Source organism: Pan troglodytes, chromosome 9 (genome assembly GCF_028858775.2).
Source record: "Pan troglodytes isolate AG18354 chromosome 9, NHGRI_mPanTro3-v2.0_pri, whole genome shotgun sequence".
NCBI lineage: Eukaryota > Metazoa > Chordata > Mammalia > Primates > Hominidae > Pan > Pan troglodytes.
Window position 1 is genome coordinate 18,685,660 of NC_072407.2, and position 22,540 is coordinate 18,708,199.

Sequence of the window (22,540 nt, forward strand, 5' to 3'; positions counted from 1 at the left end):
AATGCTGTATGATTCTACTCATATGAGGTACCTAGAGTAGTCAAACTGATAGAGAAAGTAGAATGTTGGTTGTTAGGAGTTGTGGGGATGGGAAGATGGGAAGTTATTTAATGGGTAAAGTTTCAGATCTGCAAGATGAAAAGAGTTCTAGTGATGGATGGTGGTGATGGCTTGCACCACAATGTGAATGTACTTTACTAACTGCACATTCAACACGGTTAAGATAGCAAATTTTCATTTTGTGTTTTTTACCAGAACTTAAAAAGAAAAAAAGGGTTTTTTTGTTTGTTTGTTAGTTTTCAAAAGAGTCACAGGACAAAACAAGGTGAGAATGGTCTCATGAAAACCAAAAAAACAGTGTTTCTAGAATGAAGGATTCATTGAATGCTGCTAAGAAAAAGATGAGATGAGGAATGAAAACATCAGTGGGACTAATGAACAGGGGCATCACTGCTGAAACAATACAATGTCTTTAAGATGTAGAAGTGGGGTTGAAACCACATTGAAATGGGTAACACTCTCTTCTTCCTTATCCGGGAATGAGTTGGTTGTTGGTGATCATCAGTCTGATCCACTCCAAGAGAGATCGTAGCGGGGTCCAGTCTGTGCTCCCCTGGGATCGTTCGCCATGGCTAGAAGTTAAAACTACACAAACGCAAGATCAAAACCCGAGACCCGCACGCCCAGATGACCGGGACGAGGCCATACTTCACATCTTCTCTCACAGACTCACAATTAGGCAACGGTTACCTCAAACGACTTTATATGGCGGACACCCCAGTGAGAGGTGACAGTGTGCTGGCAGTCCTCACAGTTCTCGCTCGCTCTAGGCGCCTCCTCTGCCTGGGCTCCCACTTTAGCGGCACTTGAGGAGCCCTTCAGCCCACCACTGCACTGTGGGAGCCCCTTTCTGGGCTGGCCAAGGCCAGAGCCGGCTCCCTCAGCTTGCAGTGGAGGGAGAGGCGCGAGCGGGAACCGGGGCTGCATGCAGCGCTTGCGGGCCAGCTGGAGTTCCAGGTGGGCATGGGCTTGGCGGGCCTGCACTCGGAGCAGCCGGCCGGCCCTGCCGGCCCCGGGCAGTGAGGGACTTGGCACCCAGGCCAGTGGCTGCAGAGGGTGTACTCTGGGTCCCCCAGCAGTGCCAGCCCACCGGCGCTGCGCTCAATTTCTCACCCAGCCTTAGCTGCCTTCCCGAGGGGCAGGGCTCAGGACCTGCAGCCCGCCATGCCTGAGCCTCCCACCCACTCCGTGGGTTCCTGGGCAGCTGGAGCCTCCCCGATGAGCGCCGCCCCCTGCTCCACGGCGCCCAGTCCCATTGACCACCCAAGGGCTGAGGAGTGCGGGCGCACGGCACTGGGACTGGCAGGCAGTTCCACCTGCAGCCCCAGTGTGGGATTCACTGGGTGAAGCCAGCTGGGCTCCTGAGTCTGGTGGGGCCTTGGAGAGTCTTTATATCTAGCTCAGGGATTGTAAACACACCAATCAGCACCCTGTGTCTAGCTCAGGGTTTGTGAGTGCACCAATTGACACTCTGTATCTAGCTGCTCTGGGGCCTTGGAGAACCTGTGTGTCCATACTCTGTATCTAACTAATCTGATGGGGACGTGGAGAACCTTTGTATCTAGCTCAGGGATTGTAAAGGCACCAATCAGCGCCCTGTTAAAACAGGCCACTTGGCTCTACCAATCAGCAGGATGTGGGTGGGGCCAGATACGAGAATAAAAGCAGGCTGCCCCAGCCAGCAGTGGCAACCCGCTCGGGTCCCCTTCCACACTGTGGAAGGTTTGTTCTTTCGGTCTTTGCAATAAATCTTGCTACTGCTCACTCTTTAGGTCCACGCTGCTTTTATGAGCTGTAACACTCACCGCGAAGATCTGCAGCTTCACTCCTGAGCCCAGCGAGACCACGAGCCCACCGGGAGGAAGGAACAACTCCAGACATGCTGCCTTAAGAGCTGTAACACTCACCGCGAAGGTCTGCAGCTTCACTCCTGAGCCAGTGAGACCACGAACCCACCACAAGGAAGAAACTCCGAACACATCATCTGAACATCAGAAGGAACAAACTCCAGACGCGCCACCTTAAGAGCTGTAACACTCATCGCGAGGGTTCGCGGCTTCATTCTTGAAGTCAGTGAGACCAAGAACCCACCAATTCCGGACACATCAGGACCTTCCGCTGCCCCCTCCTCCCCGTCCCTTCTCCCCGCTGGGGTCAGCCTCATCGACCCCGTCTCAACTCCGACACAGTCTCTCTCTCTCTCTCTCTCTCTCTCTCTCTCTATTTTTTTAGATGGAGTCTCGCTTTGCTCCCCAGGCTGGAGTGCAGTGGTGCAATCTCTGCTCACTGCAAGCTCCACCTCCTGGTTTCACGCCATTCTCCTGCCTCAGCGTCCCAAGTAGCTGGGACTACAAGCGCCCACCACCACACCCTGCTAATTTTTTGTATTTTTAGTAGAGATGGGGTTTCACCGTGTTAGCCAGGATGGTCTCAACCTCCTGACCTTGTGATCCGCCCGCCTGGGCCTCCCAAAGTGCTGGGATTACAGGCATGAGTCACCGTGCCCGGCCAGGGCAGATATTCTTGTAGAATTTTGTTTCTTGCTTTATCCCTGGTGCCTAAAACAATTTGTGGTACACAGTAAGTACTCAATAAACATTGTTTGAATGAATGACTGAATAAATGGATAAATAATTCCAGTCTCCTCATATCTCAGGTCTCAGATAAAATGCCTTCCTCAGAAATGCCTTTCCTGATCCTCCTATCTAAAACAGCCCTTCTCATCCTAGTTGTGCTTTATAATATCATTATGTTTTACTTTTCTCATATTACTTGTCATTATCTGAAATTATTCTATTTATTTACTTGCTTATTGTCTTCCTCCTCCCTCCTCCATTAGAATGTAGGCTCCTTGAGACCTGGGCCCTTGACACAATAATTGTTAAATGAGTGAATGTACAAAACACTGTGTTGAAAGCTTCAGATGAATTATCTCACCCACTTCTCATAGCAACCCCAATTAAATAGTACCATAGAATTCCCTTATCTCAAATGAGAAAACAGAGCTTACATAGCTAGAAAGTGACAGAGCCCAGATTTGAACACAGGCATTCTGATTCCAGGACTCATTCTGAGTTAGTTTATGTAACTGAAGACTTCTGAGAGCCTTGTATATCTACAATCTGCAAGAGAAGGAAAGCATCTACAACGCTGCCCAAATTTACTTGACCACAGAAGCTTCTTCTATGTGGGAAGTTCCTAGAATTTTATGGATATACTTTTGAAAATGCTTCCATAAGGTTCTAGCCCTTTTGACTTGGAAGTTGTTAGAGCTTTCTTTACAGGTCTAACATAACTTCATTGTAATTCAAGGCATGTCACCTAACATGCTTAAGAGCCATGGTGGGAAGAAGGAAGAGAGGTCTGCTGAATGGAAAAGCAAAGACATTCCGGGGTTACTGTCAAAGAAAGTAATAGAGGAGGAAAAATGAGAGAGAGAGAGAGAGAGCGCCAGCCCTAATGTGTGGTCCTAATAAGAGAAAGGCACAAAGATCGGCTTTCTTTCAGCAAAATCTGTGACTATACAGTATGTGGTCCTGGGTAAGGCAGCAGAAAGTTAATTCTGGCATGTAAATCTCCAGTGGGTGAGTAGACATTGGTGTTGTTTACTCAAAATTCATTCTCTTTCTTCCTCTTTTCTAACAGAACACTGTATCTTGCCTTGTAATTCACCCTCAGGCCCTTAGCCTGTGCTTCCCTAAGCCAATTGCTCCCCTCACCAGTAAATGCTGTAGGAATGAATAGGTTGCCTTATGCAGTTGTGGTCAGTGAGACATAAAGGCAAGTCTGCCTGGGGACTTCTAGGAAAGGTTTACCTCTTCATGGAAAAGAGGCACATAGGAAGAGATGTTGGACAAAGCTAATGTTAATAATGAGAATGGCAGAGCTGAAGAATGGAAAGAACCTGATTCATGATGACATTGCTTGGCCAACCTACATTCTCATCTGGACTTCTTATTATGTGAAGTAATAAATGTTCCTTTTTATTAAAGCAATTTTCTTAAGTTTTTCTGTTACTGGTGACCAAAGCATCTCAACTGATATAGTTAGGAAATAGAACCCCTCATACCCCCTCCATATGTTCACACAGGTCAGAGTGTGAGCATTTGGAAGGAGCACTACAACAGTGGGAAGTCCAAATAGAGAGATCTACATTTCTGCAGTAAAAGATACTAATAAGCTTGATAAATTGTTGGCACAGGGAAGGGAGGGTTTCAGCTTTACATTTCCATCATGTCTAGACCAAGACATGTAGGTTCCCATGCAAAAAAACATTTCGTACTCCTTTAACCCAATATTCAGTAAATAAGTGTTCAATATTGATTTAATGGGGATGAGAATATCTGATTTTCTGTTAATCAAAATTGTAGATGTCTTTCCTTGTGTTTTAAATAAGAGATTTACCACATATATTGACTATAATACAACATTTTAACTTACTTGGAATTATTTTTCCATAGCACAATGTTAGCTTCTAGTTATCATTCATATTACAGTTAAAGGTAACTTATATGGGTCTACTTATGGGTTGAAAAAATGCATAACGTTTCTTTTTTTTATTATACTTTAATTTCTAGGGTACATGTGCACAACGTGCAGGTTTGATACATAGGTATACATGTGCCATGTTGGTTTGCTGCACTCATCAACTCATCATTTACATTAGGTAATTCTCCTAATGCTATCCCTCCCCCAGCCCCCCACCCCCCACAGGCCCCAATGTGTGATGTTCCCCACCCTGTGTCCAAGTGATCTCATTGTTCAATTCCCACCTATGAGTGAGAACATGCACTGTTTGATTTTCTGTCCTTATGACAGTTTGCTGAGAATGGTTTCCAGCTTCATTCACGTCCCTGCAAAGGACATGAACTCATCCTTTTTTATGGCTGCATAGTATTCCATGGTGTATATGTGCCACATTTTCTTAATCCAGTCTATCATTGATGGACATTTGGGTTGGTTCCAAGTCTTTGCTATTGTGAATAGTGCCACAATAAACATACGTGTGCATGTGTCTTTACAGTAGCATTATTTACAATCCTTGAGGTATATACCCAGTCATGGGATTGCTGGGTCAAATGGTAATTCTAGTTCTAGATCCTTGAGGAATCACCACACTGTCTTCTACAATGGTTGAACTAATTTACACTCCCACCAACGGTGTAAAAGCATTATTTCTCCACATCCTCTCCAGCATCTGCTGTTTCCTGACTTTTTAATGACTGCCATACTAACTAGCATGAGATGGTATCTCATTGTGGTTTTGATTTGCATTTCTCTGATGACCAGTGATGATGAGCATTTTTTCATGTGTCTGTTGGCTGCATAGATGTCTTTGGAGAAGTGTCTGTTCATATCCTTTGCCCACTTTTTGATGTTTTTTTTCTTGTAAATTTGTTTGAGTTCTTTGTAGATTCTGGATATTAGCCCTTTGTCAGATGGGTAGATTGTAAAAATTTTCTCCCATTCTGTAGGTTGACTGTTCACTCTGATGGTAGTTTCTTTTGCTGTGCAGAAGCTCTTGAGTTTAATTAGATCTCATTTGTCAATTTTGGCTTTTGCTGCCATTGCTTTTGGTGTTTTAGTCATGAAGTCCTTGCCCATGCCTATGTCCTGAATGGTATTGCCTAGGTTTTCTTCCAGGGTTTTTAAGGTTTTAGGTCAAACAGTTAAGTCTTTAATCCATCTTGAATTAATTTTTGTATAAGGTGTAAGGGAGGGATCCAGTTTCAGCTTTCTATATATGGCTAGCCAGTTTTCCCAGCACCATTTATTAAATAGAGAAATCCTTTCCCTATTGCTTGTTTTTGTCAGGTTTGTCAAAGATCAGATGGTTGTAGATGTGTGGTATTATTTCTGAAGCCTCTGTTCTGTTCCATTGGTCTATGTCTCTGTTTTGGTACCAGTACCATGCTGTTTTGGTTACTGTTGGCTTGTAGTATAGTCTGAAGTCAGGTAGTGTGATGCCTCCAGCTTTGTTCTTTTGGCTTAGGATTGTCTTGGCAATAAGAGCTCTTTTTTGGTTCCATATGAACTTTAAAGTAGTTTTTTCCAATTCTGGGAAGAACGTCATTGGTAGCTTGATGGAGATGGCATTGAATCTATAAATTACTTTGGGCATTATGGCCATTTTCATGATACTGAGTCTTCCTATCCATGAGCATGGAATATTCTTCCATTTGCTTGTGTCCTCTTTTATTTCCTTGAGCAGTGGTTTGTAGTTCTCCTTGAAGAGGTCCTTCACATCCCTTGTAAGTTGGATTGCTAGGTATTTTATTCTCTTTGTAGCAATTGTGAATGGGAGTTCACTCATGATTTGGCTCTCTGTTTGTCTGTTAATGGTGTATAGGAATGCTTGTGATGTTTGCACACTGATTTTGTATCCTGAGACTTTGCTGAAGTTGCTTATCAGCTTAAGGAGATTTTGGGCTGAGATGATGGGGTTTTCTAAATATACAATCATGTCATCTGCAAACAGGTACAATTTGACTTCCTCATTTCCTAATTGAATACCCTTTATTTCTTTCCCTTGCCTGATTGCCCTGGCCAGAACTTCCAACGCTATGTTGAATAGGAGTGGTGAGAGAGGGCATCCCTGTCTTGTGCCAGTTTTCAAAGGGAATGCTTCCAGTTTTTGCCCATTCAGTATGATATTGGTTATGGGTTTGTCATAAATAGCTCTTATTATTTTGAAATACGTTCCATCAATACCTAGTTTACTGAGAGTTTTTAGCATGAAGGGCTGTTGAATTTTGTCGAAGGCTTTTTCTGCATCTATTGAGATAATCACGTGGTTTTTCTCATTGGTTCTGTTTATGTGATGGAGTACGTTTATTGATTTGCGTATATTGAACCAGCCTTGCATCCCAGGGATGAAGCCAACTTGATCATGGTGGATAAGCCTTTTGATGTGCTGCTGGATTTGGTTTGCCAGTATTTTATTGAAGATTTTTGCATTGATGTTCATCAGGGATATTGGTCTAAAATTCCTTTTTTTGTTGTGTCTGTGCCACGCTTTGGTATCAAGAGGATGTTGGCCTCATAAAATGAATTAGGGAGGATTCCCTCTTTTTCTATTGATTGGAATAGTTTCAAAAGGAATGGTACCAGCTCTTCCTTGTACCTCTGGTAGAATTCGGTTGTGAATCCATCTGGTCCTGGACTTTTTTTGGTTGGTAGGCTATTAATTATTGCCTCAATTTCAGAGCCTGTTATTGGTCTATTCAGAGATTCAACTTCTTCCTGGTTTAGTCTTGGGAGGGTGTATGTGTCCAGGAATTTATCCAATTCTTCTAGATTTTCTAGTTTATTTGCATAGAGGTGTTTATAGTATTCTCTGATGGTAGTTTGTATTTCTGTGGGATTGGTGGTGATATCCCCTTTATCATTTTTTATTGAGTCTATTTGATTCTTCTCTTTTCTTCTTTATTAGTCTTGCTAGCAGTCTGTCCTATCTATTTTGTTGATCTTTTTCAAAAAACCAGCCCCTAGATTCATTGATTTTTTGAAGGTTTTTTTGTGTCTCTATCTCCTTCAGTTCTGCTCTGATCTTAGTTATTTCTTGCCTTCTGCTAGCTTTTGAATGTGTTTGCTCTTGCTTCTCTAGTTCTTTTAATTGTGATGTTAGGGTGTTGTTTTTAGATATTTCCTGCTGTCTCTTGTGGGCATTTAGTACTATATATTTCCCTCTACACACTGCTTTGAGTGTGTCCCAGAGATTCTGGTATGTTGTGTCTTTGTTCTCACTGGTTTCAAAAAACATCTTTATTTTTGCCTTCATTTCATTATTTACCCAGTAGTCACTCAGGAGCAAGTTGTTCAGTTTCCATGTAGTTGTGTGGTTTTTAGTCATTTTCTTAGTCCTGAGTTCTAATTTGATTGCACTGTGGTCTGAGAGACAGTTTGTTATAATTTCTGTTCTTTTACATTTGCTGAGGAGTGCTTTACTTCCAAATATGTGGTCAATTTTGGAATAAGTGTGATTGATGCTGAGAAGAATGTATATTCTGTTGATTTGGGGTGGAGAGTTCGGTAGATGACTATTAGGTCCGCTTGGTGCAGAGCTGAGTTCAATTTCTGGATATGCTTGTTAACTTTCTGTTTTGTTGATCTGTCTAATGTTGACAGTGGGGTGTTTGTCTCCCATTATTATTGTGTGGGAGTCTAAGTCTCTTTGTAGGTCTCTAAGGACTTGCTTTATGAATCTGGGTGCTCCTGTATTGGTTGCATATATATTTAGGATAGTTAGCTCTTCTTGTTGAATTAATCCCTTTACCATTATTTAATGGCCTTCTTTGTCTCTTTTGATCTTTGATGGTTTAAAGTCTGTTTTATCAGAGACTAGGATTGCAACCCCTGCTTTTTTTTTTTTTTCCATTTGCTTGGTAGATCTTCCTCCTTCCCTTTATTTTGAGCCTACATATGTCTCTGCACATGAGATGGGTCTCCTGAATACAGCACACTGATGGGTCTTGACTCTTTATCCAGTTTGCCAGTATGTGTCTTTTAATTGGAGCATTTAGCCCATTTACATTTAAGGTTAATATGTCATGTGTGAATTTCATCCTGTCATTATGATGTTAGCTGGTTATTTTGCTCATTATTTGATGCAGTTTATTCCTAGCATTGATGATCTTCACAATTTGGCATGTTTTTGCAGTGGCTGGTACTGGTTGTTCCTTTCCATGTTTAGTGCTTCCTTCAGGAGCTCTTGTAAGGCAGGCTCAGTGGTGACAAAATCTCTCAGCATTTTTCTGTAAAGGATTTTATTTCTCCTTCACTTATGAAGCTTAGTTTGGCTGGATATGAAATTCTGGGTTGAAAATTCTTTTCTTTAAGAATGTTGAATATTGGCCCCATTCTCTTCTGGCTTCTAGAGTTTCTGGTGAGAGATCCGCTGTTAGTCTGATGGGCTTCCCTTTGTGGGTAACCCAACCTTTCTCTCTGGCTGCACTTAACATTTTTTCCTTCATTTCAACTTTGGTGAATCTGACAATTATGTGCCTTGGAGTTGCTCTTCTTGAGGAGTATCTTTATAGTGGTCTCTGTATTTCCTGAATTTGAATGTTGGCCTGCCTTGCTAGGTTGGGGAAGTTCTCCTGGATAATATCCTGAAGAGTGTTTTCCAACTTGGCTCCATTCTCCCCGTCACTTTCAAGTACACCAATCAGACGTAGATTTGGTCTTTTCACATAGTCCCATATTTCTTGGAGGCTTTGTTCATTTCTTTTTACTCTTTTTTCTCTAATCTTGTTTTCTCACTTTATTTCATTAATTTGATCTCCAATAACTGATACCCTTTCTTCCACTTGATCACATTGGCTATTGAAGCTTGTGCATGCATCACGAAGTTCTCGTACCATGGTTTTCAGCTCCATCAGGTCATTTAAGGTCTTCTCTCTGCTGTTTATTCTAGTTAGCCATTTGTCTAATCTTTTTTCAAGGTTTTTAGCTTCCTCGAGATGGGTTTGAACATCCTCCTTTACCTCGGAGAAGTCTGTTATTACCGACCTTCTGAAGCCTACTTCTGTCCACTCATCAAAGTCATTCTCTGCCCAGCTTTGTTCCATTGCTGGCTACGAGCTGTGTTCCTTTGGAGGAGAAAAGGCACTGTGAGTTTTAGAATTTTCAGCTTTTCTGCTCTGGTTTCTCCCCATCTTTGTGGTTTTATCTACCTTTGGTCTTTGATGTTGGTGACCTACAGATGGGGTTTTGGTGTAGATGACCTTTTTGTTGATGTTGATACTATTCCTTTCTGTTTGTTAGTTTTCCTCCTAACAGTCAAGTCCCTCAGCTGCAGGTCTGTTGGAGTTTGCTGGAGTTCCACTCCAGACCCTATTTGCCTGGGTGTCACCAGCAGAGGCTGCAGAACAGCATATATTGCTGTCTGGTCCTTCCTCTGGAAGCTTCGTCCCAGAGAGGCAGCCACCTATATGAGGTGTCTGTCGGCCACTACTGGGAGGTGTCTCCCAGTTAGGTTACACGGAGGTTAGGGATCCACTTGAGGAGGCAGTCTGTCCGTTCTCAGAGCTCAAACGCTATGCTGGGAGAACCACTGCTCTCTTCAGAGCTATGAGACAGGGACATTTAAGTCTGCAGAAGTAGTCCGTTGCCTTATGTTCAGCTATGCCCTGCCCACAGAGGTGAAGTCTAGAGGCAGTAGGCCTTCTTAAGCTGTTGTGGGCTCCGCTCAGTTCGAGTTTCCCACCGCTTTTTTACCTACTCAAGCCTCAGCAATGGTGGATGCCCCTCCCCGAGCCAGGCTGCTGTCTCCCAGATCAATCTCAGACTGCTGCGCTAGCAGTGAGCAAGGCTCTGTGGGTGTGGGAGCCGCCGAGCCAGGCACGGAAGAGAATCACCTTGTCTGCTGGTTGCTAAGACCTTGGGAACAGCACTGTATTTGAGCGGGAGTGTCCCATTTTCCCAGGTAGTCTGTCATGGCTTCCCTTGGCTAGGAAAGGGAAATCCCCTGACCCCTTGTGCTTCCCAGGTGAGGTTATGCCCCACCCTGTTTCTGCTCGCCCTCTGTGGGCTGCACCCATTGTTCAACCAGTCCCAGTGAGATGCACCAGGTACCTCAGTTGGAAATGCAGAAATCACCCATCTTCTGCGTCGATCCTGCTGGGAGCTGCAGACAGGAGCTCTTCCTATTTGGCCATCTTGGAATGCTCCAACATTTCTTTATTTCTGGCTTTCACATTGGCATTCTTTCCCACTTTTGTGTAGTTCCAATTTTTTGTTTAGTATTCTTATGTGTTTTTTTTAAAACCAAATATCTTGGAAGCACTATTAAAGAAATTAAAGTTTAGATAGGGAAACAAATCACTCATTCCCAGTAAATAGCATTATGTCATGCATTATTCCATTTTAGAAATTCAGCTTTGACTCCCTATTTCAGGTGACTGCCAGTTGGCTATTTCAGGAGTAAGGAGCCAAACATCATTTACACAAGCAACATGCATGGGGTCTTGCAACACAAATGGGTCAGTGCTAACTCAAGGGTGCTGCCTAAACTGGGGGGAGTGGGACTTGTGTTGGAAACAAACATGAGAGGAGTAGCTGACAGATCAATGGTGTAATACTGGAGTAAAAATCCCCAAACTACTACAGACAAGGATTTTAGGGATTCTTTCCTGTTCCTAAACTATGTTCTAGCCTCCTGGATGCCCAGCTACATAACTATCCCTGGGTCTGGGATGAAATTTGCACTTGAAACCCACCAAAGGCTGCCGTTCTTCCACCTCAAAACACAAATCTAGCTACCTTCATTATTGCCTGAAAGCCTCTAGATATGGCCTGGAGAAGATGTAAACTCTCTCAGACTCAGTCTCTTGAGCTGGTAACTCTGGGTGAATGGAGGCTTAATATAAATAGAACAAGGGGTTCTTCGTGATCACATAATCCTGTCTACATGGTCACTTTGGGGAAAATCAGGATGTCATGGGCTTCAGAATCAGAGTTTAAAAGATTTATAGATGCCTTAAGAAGCAAAAGTGAACACCCCTACTCCCAACTCCATGAACTTGCTCAGGTAACTTGTCCGAGGCCATATATCTAGTAAGTGAAAGAATGAGATTAAAATCCAAGTTGTCTAACTCTCAATACCTATGTACATAACAATTTTGCTAAGTGAGAATTCTGTCAAGGTCCATGCCAAATAACCTCATGCATGAGAAAATCTTGTGAAGGGCTTACTGTCAGAAAAAGGTAAGGATATCGATGTTTACCCGCACCCTTCACCATTCTCCACCTTTCATGTCTACCCTAAATTTAGTCAATCCTCTCATTCTTTACATAGAGCCCTCATTGGTTCCTCACTATAGATTCATGGCTTCATACTTCACACCCAGCATAGTACACATGCATAAGTGGGTCCTAGTTCCGGCTCAGTAGAATCATCTATAATGGCACATCTATTTTTTAGATCCCTCCCATTAGAGCAAGAGGATCCAGCAGGATGGAGAAACTCATGAACACTAAATTACAATTGGAGAGGGAATTTCAGTTATGTGATAGAGACTGTTTCCCAGAACTAGACACTTGGGCAAAACTGTCTTGGCCATGAAAAGGCTGAGCTATCACCAAGCTTTTTGGGAGTAGCAAGGAAAACTGTCTCATTTATCACCACCTCTTTGGGACATTTGTTTGGGAGAAAAGAGTGGACTTTGTTTTATATTATCTTCCTTGACCTGGTACATTCATTGGGCGGAGAGCTCTGGGCCAGGCTTTCCAGCTCCTTTTAGACTTCCAGAGGTATGAAAAAAAAATCATAGTAATAGAAACTGATTTCTATATATGTATATGTATATATATTATTTTTCTTGTAATTTTACAGTCTACAAAGTGTATGAAATTTGACCTTTTTTTTGATGGGAGGAGTAGAAAGTCATGCTCATAATCTTGGAGTAGCCTTTTGGAAGGTACTAAAAATGGCCGTTGGCGGTGATAAAGTTTAAATAAATAAACTTGGATGTGCAAGACAAGAGGCTGCAGATACTGGTCTAAAGTGCAGGTAAATATATAGAGAAAGGCAGAACCCAGCCTGCATTGAGTGCTAACTGAATTTACACTGAAAGCAGGAACAAAGATGGTGAGTGTTTCTCATGGATTAGGTGTGGGCTCAGCAGACCAGAGCCAGCCTGGAGCCATTTCAGATTTCACGTGAGTTCCGCTCAGAAAGATCAAGTGACCCCAATACAGGATGGGTTCACCTGATTTCCATGGCTGTGCGGGGAGACATAAGTAACCAGTTGAAGGTCAATGCTCCACCCACACTATAGATGTGGGGGTTTGATGTGGGGGCTTCCAATGTACCCATGAAAGCAACTGTGAGAAGAATCATCAGCTTGGAACATCAGCCAGAAACAGCTGGCTTTAAATATTTGCCACAGCTAGAGGTAACCAATGCAAAATTACATTGGTGCCAGTCAGGTAAGACATTTCCTGCTCCCTCTTATTCCTCTCACTGTTTTAACCCTGGAGGATCCAGAGGCAGCCTGATTCTGAGTAAGGAAGGAGAAGTAATTCACCAGGTAGGTAAAGAGAGATGAAGCCAGCTAAGCACCCCTCTCCCACTGTAAGCACTTTAAGGGGAGAAATTTTAAATGAAATTTGGAACTTTGACTCTCACACTTAAATTATTGAACTTTTAATTAACAAAAGAGGACTATCCATATGACGAGATGTAATCAGATGACTTTATTATCTAGGAGTGATCTGCTCTAGATTTCTTTCAAGCAAAGGACCACTTCCTCCTCAAAATGGGCAATGAGGAGAGATGGAAAAGTTGTTTTTTATTGCACCCAATGAGTCCACTGACTCAAAAGTGCTTAGGTGTGTGTCACAGTGTTTTGTGCTGAATTTTCCTGTTATTTGCAAGGGTTCTAATACCTTACAAAATATTCCATGCACAGACTAAACATCAAATATTCCTAGCTAATTATTCAAGTAAGACAAAGATGGAAATTATTAGGCTTACTAAAAGCAGCAAATATTTAGCTTCAGTAGATTCTTATTGGACTTAAGCTGGTTGACTGTTTAATTACAAATTCAAGAAACAAATTAAGTATTTATACAAAATGCAGAAATGTAGTGACAGGGAAAACAGATCTATAAAATTATGAATTGGAAATCAATATCAAGAAATATTCCAGGAATTCAAATACAAAGAGAAGTTTTAATTCCATAGATCTGGTGACAGGGATACAGCTTGTGGCTTGATTCCTTTACAAGAGAAAAAAGACTGATGCTTAACTCTCTTTTGAGAAAGTTAGCATATAGTCTTCTGTTGGATCCCTACAAAATACTCTGAAAATCATTCTTAGCAAACTCTTCCCACCATTAAAATACATTTCTTCTAAATGTCCTTTCCAGTAAGCTGAGAGAGATAGAGTTTGAAGTAAATATTCATATTCATTCTTAGCTCACTGCAGCCTCCACCTCCTGGGTTCAAGTGATTATCCTGCCTCAGCCTCCTGAGTAGCTGGGATTACAGGCATATGCCACCACGCCCAGCTAATTTTTTTGTATTTTTAGTAGAGACAGGGTTTCACTATGTTGCCCAGGCTGGTCTTGAACCACTGACCTCAAATGATCCACCCACCTCGGCCTCCCAAAGTGTTGGGATTACAGATGTGAGCCACTGTGCCCAGCCTAATTCTACTTTCTTGACTGTTATATTCTGTAGAATATATGTGACATCTCTATATTCAGGCCTTTCTAGGGCCCCAATGCAAAGATAAAAATATTTGGGGCACATGCAATTTTAGTCCATTCCTTGTAATACGCTAGAGGTCACATGAGAAAAAAAGGTAGTTAGAAGTTAGATTTTTCTTGAAATCACCTCTTTTTAAAAATTATTTTCAACTTTTTTGAGTTAGAGGTACATGTACAGGTTTGTACCTGAATATATTATGTGATGCTGAGGTTTGGGATATGAATAATCCCATCATCCAGGTAAGGAGTATAGTACCTAATAGTTTTTCAACCCTTGCCCCCTTCCCTCCCTCCTTCCTCTGGTAATTCCCAGAGTCTACTGCTGCCGTCTTTATGTCCATAAGTACCCAATGTTTAGCTCCTACTTATAAGTGAGAACATGTGGTAATTGGTTTTCTCTTCTTGTGTTAATTTGCTTAGGATAATGACCTCTAATTGCTGCAAAGAACATGAGTTCATCCTTTTATGGCTGTGTAGTATTCCACGGGTTATTATATATACCACATTTTCTTTATCCAATCCACCCCTGATGAGCATCTAGGTTGATTCCATGTCTTTGCTATTGTGAATAGTGCTGTGATAAACATGAGAATACATATGCATTTTTGGTAGAAGAATTTATTTTCTTTTGGATATATACCTAGTAATGGGATTGCTAGGTTGAGTAATAGTTCTGTTTTAAGTTCTTTGAAAAATCTCCAACTGCTTTCCACAGTGGCTGAACTAATTCGCATTCCCATCAACAGTGTATAAGTGTTCCCTTTTCTCTGAAGCCTTGCCAACAGCTGTTGTTTTTTGACTTTTAATAATAGCCATTATGACTGGTGTGAGATGGTATATCACTGCAGTTTTGATTTGCATTTCTCTGAGGATAGCGATGTGGAGCATCTTTTCATGTTTCCCGGCCACTTCTGTGTCCTCTTTTGGGAAGTGGTCTGTTCATGTCTTTTTTGTCCATTAATTTTTTTATTTTTTTGAGACAGAGTCTCACTCTGTCACCCAGGTTGGAATACAATGGCGTGATCTTGGCTCACTGCAGCTTCAATCGCCCAGGCTCAAGTGATCCTCCCACCTCAGCCTCCCAAGTAGCTAGGACTACAGGCATGCAACACCATGCCTGGCGCTAACTTTGTTTATTTTTTATAGAGACGGGGTCTCACTATGTTGCCCAGGCTGGTCTCAAACTCCTGGAATCAAGCAATTCTCCTGCCTCAGCCTCCCAAAGTGCTGGGATTATAGGCATGAGCTACTGTGCCTGGCTTCTTTTGCCTATTTTTAATTAGGGTTATTTGTTTTTTGCTTGTTCAATTGTTTAAGTTCCATATAGATTCTGGATATCAGACTTATATTGGATGCATACTTTGCAAATATGAAAATATTCACGTTTTCTCCCAACGTGTAGGTTGTATGTTTACTCTGTTGATAGTTTCTTTTGCTATGCAGAATCTCTTTAGTTTAATTAGGTGTCACTTGTCAATGTTTGCTTTTGCTGTAATTGCTTTTTAGAACATCATAAATTCTTTCCCAAGGCCAATGTCTAGAATGGCATTTCCTTGATTTTCTTCTGGAATTCTTCTAGTTTCTGGTCTTACATTTAAATTTTTAATCCATCTTGAGTTAATTTCTGTATATGGTAAAATGTAGGGGCTCAGTTTCATTGCCCTGCATATGGCTAGCCAGCTATCTCAGCACAATTTATTGAATAGAGAGTCCTTTCCTCATTGCTTATTTTTGTCAACTTTGTTGAAGATTAGATGGCTATAAGTGTGCAGCTTTATTTCTGGATTCTCTCTTCTGTTCCATTGGTCTATGTGTTTCTGTACCAGTACCATGCTGTTTTGGTTACTGTAGCTTTATAGTATAGTCTGAAGTTGGGAAATGAAATCACCTCTTTTCAGGATGATCACCTGGGCCCAGGGAGGTCAAGGCTGCAGTGAGCTGTGTTCACACTGCTGCACTCCAGTCTAAGCTACAGAGTGAGACCCTGTCTGAATGAAAAAGAAAAAAAAAAAAAAGAATCTGTTTTGAAATATTTGTCAAGACCCTCAGGGAGAGATTTCAAATGTAACAATTTATAGTTTAAAAACCTTAAAAATCCAGGATAAATAAATGCAGGCCTACAGGACCAAACCTTATCAAAACTACTGATGTATTCAGTAATTGGATGTTTCTAATTCATGTGCATCAAAAGCCTTTATCATGAAACAGAGCTATAAAAAGAAATGACAACATTAAAAAGCAGAGAGGCTAAGGACTTTTTCTTGATTTTTAATTCTGACATTTATTAGCTGTATAATCTTGTAGAAGTTGATACACCTGTTTTCTGCTAGGTAAAAAGGGAATATAGTACCTTCTCTCCACTGGAATTCTGTATCAATTATAAGGCAAAAAGGAAAAAATAAATAGCAGTCACAATATCACCTGATAAGCTGCTAAAGGCCAGAATTGAGGATGTGGCTTAGATGTGTGGGAATAATAGGCTTACTGACACATAGCCCCAGGCATACAGACCAGCTGGACCTGCTGGTCTCCCTGTGCAGGAGCCTGCCCCTGTAAAATATATGATATAGAGGAACAGAATAGAGTGCATACTCTCTGTGGATATTATGTTAAAATGAAGGAGGAAGGAGCTGAGATGAGCATTGTAAAATTCTTCTTCCAAACTTATCAATAAGGAAAGTCACCAGTGTTTCCCTGGGGAGGAGTGAGAGAGGTTGGCAGAGAGCCGACAGGAGTATTGTGCCAGTGAAGCTCTTTCCACAAGGAAAGAAACACTGGAGTAGAGGAAAAGTTTTAGCTCTGAACATTTCCCAGACTCTAATTCTTTTAATACATTGGGCTTGACCATTTAGCCTATATTCCATCAAGCTGTAGCTATCCTCTTGTGGAGAAGAGATCAGCAGACTATCAAGATAATTCTATTCTTACTTTCACAAGGCTGTTCTCCTAACACTAATTGTGATGCTCTGTGGGTCCTCCTGGTACTGTCCAGGGTTGCTTCTGACCCCAGAATGCTCTGAAATAGGCCAGAGTAATACATTAGATAAATTAACTTGTAGGCAACATTGTACCCCTGGCTGAAAATCAATTTCCCACCCCAGATGATGTCTAGCCACGTTGTCCTATTATATAGTATGTAACTTTGGGTCCACTGAGAAGCAGATGCCAAGAAAGGATGAGAAATGGAAGAGATTTATTGACGGAGGGAGCAGGTGAAGGCAGGGAATGCCTCCAAAGCATGGTGTAGGTCTGACATCTGTGCAAGAAGAGACGGAAGGAAGGACAACTGGGTAGGAAGAATCTTAGACTGCAATGCAGCAGTTCTTAGAAAGGTTAAACCTGGCTGATGGAAAATCCTTCAGCCAAAGTTCCTTGTTGGAAGAGTTCTATTTCACTGGAATGGGCATGTTTTAGTACCCTAGTCATCTTCAGTCATTGGTAGAAGCAGCTAGCAGGAAGTGTGGCCTCAGTGTGAACATGATGATGGGTCCAGAGGCCATCAGTCCATTATGATCCTTACAGCAGGAAGTGTGAGCAGTGGATTTTCATGGATGTAACATGTATATAGCCCATCAGAAGTTCTACAATGGCACTGAATGACAGCATAAAAATACCCCAATAATAGTGTATATAACAAGGCAGGCACAGTGGCTTATGCCTGTAATCCTAGTACTTTGGGAGGCTGAGGTGGAAGGATCACCGAGGCCAGGAGTTTGAGACCAACTTGGGCAACATGGTGAGACTTCATCTCTACAAAAAATTTAAAAATTGGCCAAGCTTGCTGGCATGTGCCTGTAGTTCCAGCTGCCTTGGGAGACTGAGGCAGGAGGATCTCTTCAGCTCAGGTGTTGGAGGCTGCAGTGAGCTATGAGCCTGGGTGCACTTAAGCCTGGGTCATACAGCGAGACCCTGTCTCTATTATATATATATAAAATGGACACAGGAAGGGGAACATCACACACCAGGGACTGTTGTGGGGTAGGGGGAGCGGGGAGGGTTAGCATTAGGAGATATACCTAATGATAAATGACGAGTTAATGGGTGAAGCACACCAACATGGCACATGTATACATATATAACAAACCTGAACGTTGTGCACATGTACCCTAAAGCTTAAAGTATAATAATAATAAAATTTTAAAAAGGCAAAAAAAATTATATATATATAAAATATGATTATATATGTTAAAAATATATAATTATATGAATATAAAGCAAGATCCTGTCTGTATTTTATACATATAAAATATATATGATTATATATGTTAAAATAATTATATATAATATAAAAGTATACATATTATGTATAAAATATATAAAATAATAAGATGCTTCACATCTGAATATAGACTTCTTCCCATTATCAAATTCCAGGGAGAAATTACAGTAAAAAATATTAGATTCCCTTGCAAGTTAAGTCTAAATAAGTTAAAACCCAAAGAGATTAAAGCCCTAAATCAAATTCTTTTGACTTTATGAGTTAAAGTTTAAAAAAGTTAAAGTACAAAACTTGTCTTTCCTCATTTCTTACTCTACTCAGTCCTGGTCAAGAGAAGGCAGATGTGGTGTTCGTTTCCCTCAGTAGCGCAGTTCCTAGAATGGATGCAGTTCCTTCAAGAACTCAGAATTTGTTTTCATGATCCCCACTTAATAAAATAAAGTCCAAAGAATTCCTAGAGCATACTGAATTATAAGAGTTCTAGCTCAGTCACTATGCAATTTGGAAAGCAAGCTAATCCCTAGATTGTAATGTTGATACTATAGGAAAATTATGGTTCCAGATCACATCACTTGGTGAGTCCAAAGACCATATCAAAGTTATCTGCATAACGATAGGTGGATGGAGATAATCCAGGCTTGTCTCATCAGGATTCATTCATTCATTCATACTGCAAATAATTACTGAATACCTACTATGTATCAGGAGATATTCTAGCAGCTAATAAAACAGACAAAGATTCTTGCCTTCATGGAGCAAAATTGCATTCTTTTGGGGAAGACCTTTTTTAAATAAGATAATTAAATATTTAACATATTAGTGACATGATAAGGAGAAAAAAATAAAAGAATGGAGTTATGAGATGTTGAGAGGGGATTAGAATTTTAGCTAGGAGAGCCAGGGAGACTATTTTGAATAAAAACCTAGAGGATGTTAAAGAGCAAGCCATGTGCCTATGTAGTGAAAGATCATTTTAGGGTGGAGGAAATAGCAAATGCAAAAACAGGAGGCAGGAGTATTCCTGGAGTGTTTACAAAACAGCAAGGAATCCTATGTGGCTGGAGTGCAGTGAGCAAGGTGAAGAGTGATGAGAGGAGATCAGGGGGATACAGAGGGCAGACCATGTAGTGTTCATTCTGATGAGATAGGAAGCCAGTGCAGCGTACAGAACAAGGTACTGACTTGAATTAACACGATCACCTGGATGCTTTGCTGAGAAGAGACTCTAAAGGGTAAGTGCAGCAGCAGGAAGACCATTTAGGAAACTGTTGCAATAATCTAAAGAAGACATGATTGTGGCTTGGACCAATGTGATAGCAGGGGAGGTGACAAATGGTTGGGTTTCTGGATACAGTTTGGTGGCAGTCACAGCCAATTTTCAGGAGTCAGGAAATTGTGAGCTTAAACTCAGTTGGGAGAAGTCAGCCATCAAGAAGTTAATCTTTTACTTCCAATATCAGAGGAAGAGCCACTTCTGCATACTATCTGCTTTCTCAGAGAGCGGCATTTGCAACACCTCTGGGTTCTACAAAAGTTTAAAAATCTTCACATGATGGCAGCCACAATTAATATGTTTTACTCAAAGTGCCTTTCCTTTATAACATATTCAAATCCTCTTAATTTTATTTTCCCATTGAGTCTCATGTTTCTGGCACCCCATGCTGATAAGAGTGGGGCTGTGTCTAGTGACACAGCCTCCGAGATGTCTTATGAACAGGTATCTCAATCCTGTGCCACAGAGGCTATTGCCTGTACCTCTTGCTATGGCCTAAGACCTGCCTCCTGCTTCCTACTATTGTAATCACCCTCAGCAGAGACGTGAATTAAAGCTGCTTTGGAAACATGTACTCCTTTCAGTCTAGTGAGTGTCTACACCTATGTCATGTACTACATAAGACCTTATCTTGTCTTCACTTTGAATGTCACAAGCCTTGAGTGGCATTTCTTTCAGTTACATTTTTTTCTCTGCAGGAAAGGGTTAAGCCTCTAGTGTTATATATCCCTCCTTTGTCCCATGACTATTTTTCAGAAAGGTTAATCTGATTTCATGATAATTCACCTTGTAACTTAGGTTAATCCCTTTCTTTTTGTGCCTATGACAAGGCTGGTATGATTTGCTGGATTTGAGCATCTTCTTTCCTTTGCTTTCTTACACAGACATTTTTCTTTTTTTCTCTTGTTTTCTAGCCTAGACATGCGTTTTTCTCACATGCTCCTCTAGGTTTTGTTTTGTGGGGGCTCACATAGTGAGATGTGAAATCTATGCATTCTGTGTTTTATCAAAAAGCAAAGATATTCTCACCTTCACCTTGCTGAGCTGCATAACATTTCCAGGAGACAGTCACCTAGTAGACCAACATCCAACATAGGTCTGGATTTGACTTGTCATTGTCTTTTCCCAGCCTTGGAGGGCCAAGGCCTTTACCACTCTGCTACTGGCCTTGCTGAGAGCTGACCATGAATACATGCTTTTTGCAGGGTGGAATACCTGAAAGACAATGGAGAAGGGAAAAGGAACATGAGTTATATTAGATCTTCATCAGACATCCTGTTCCTCATCTCAAACTCACCAAACTCTCTTCTCCTCTCCTGGGGGTAAGTAGATACAGGCCAGGAGAGTTACTCTAATGGATGTTCCCCACGTGGAGGGAAATATCAAAAGTGAGGAATAAGTGCTTCCCCAGGAAAGTATGTAAAATACTTAGCACAGTCCTTAAAATGAGGTTAGTGGTCAATAAATGTTAACTATTATATAGCAAAAGAATTGAAAAATTGAGATGAAAATTAGCTATGTTCTGTGCATAGCTAAAGTGGAAAAGTATAAATAGTAGAGATAGGGCAACAAAACAAATTCTACAATGAAGGATTTTTTGTTTCTCAGTTTTTAGAGTAAAACTCTATGCCTTAAACTGTCCTTAAAATCATCTATGAATACAGCCTGTCTCCGATATGGAACCGGCCTCTTGACAAATGAATACAATTAGGTCAGGTGTGCATTTTTTTTGTTGGATCCCAGGACCACAGAATTGGGTTAATCCTAATCTTTGGTAATGACACATACTCCTCACTAGATTGTTCCTTCCTTTCCTCCTTCTTCCCACCCTCCCTTCCATGCTCTCTCTCTCTTCTCTCCTTCTCTCCCTTTCTGCTCTGCCATCTTCCCAACTTTGTCTCTTTTCAAAGGAGTCTTGTAACATTGATACCTTATTTTGAGTGGAATAGAACTTTTGGATTCTCCAGCCTCTATCCCCTTCCTTTCCCAGGCAATTGTCTTTATTTGTGCTGAGTTTGGAGTTGGAATAAACACTGAAAGTGACAGACTTGCCACATCTGGAGGAAAAAACAGCTGTTTTTTGGTTTCCCCCAAAATTGTAAGTGCATCTCTAAAGCTGAAAGGAAGTGCATGGTTTTGACTCAAACTTTGCCCTGTTTGCCAGCCCCAGGGAGTCTTGGTTGAGCTAGGAGGAATGTAACAAAACCTGACAAAAGACAAGTATGATGTGGTGTGAAGTTTTATTATGAAACTTATGTGTAGTTCTGCTTTTCACCCAGTTGTGTCATAGGAAAACAAAACATTCATTTCAGTTTTTGCTAACCATGGTGTTTAGAATAGCAGAAAAATATAATTTGTATTTAAATATTATGTAGTGTAACACACAATTCTCATAAGATGTTGAAATTGTATTATGTATTGATTCATAAGTCAGTTTTAAACTATTTCCTTACTTTCCTTCAATTGAAAGTATGATCATATATGTATTATTGTGTACAATATATCTATATAAAATATATACATTTAAAACAGGAAAGAGACATTTAACTATCATATAAGCAGTTTATCTGCATTAAAGAAACATTAGATAATGCAGAAAATTAGAAAAAAAATGTATGGAGCAGTTTCTTAATTCATTCTACTAGCAACTGATATTGTGCTAGGTGAAAAGAAAAATACATAGATGACTAGGACATAGACTGTACCCTCTAGGAAAGAGATATAAATAAAATATTTTTAAAATATTCAACAGAAATTTAAAATTTGTCAAGCAT

At 41.0% G+C, this 22,540-nt stretch overlaps 1 protein-coding gene across 1 annotated transcript in view; it reads right to left on the bottom strand.

Annotated features, from left to right (window-relative positions):
* Positions 1-22,540, bottom strand: part of PSMA1 (proteasome 20S subunit alpha 1) — a 138,725-nt gene that overhangs the window by 85,216 nt on the left and 30,969 nt on the right. The window contains exon 2 of the mRNA XM_016920441.4: positions 20,796-20,981. Within this exon, the coding sequence (XP_016775930.1) occupies positions 20,796-20,816 (21 nt within the window). The 5' untranslated portion in view covers positions 20,817-20,981. The remainder of the gene's footprint in view (positions 1-20,795; positions 20,982-22,540) is intronic.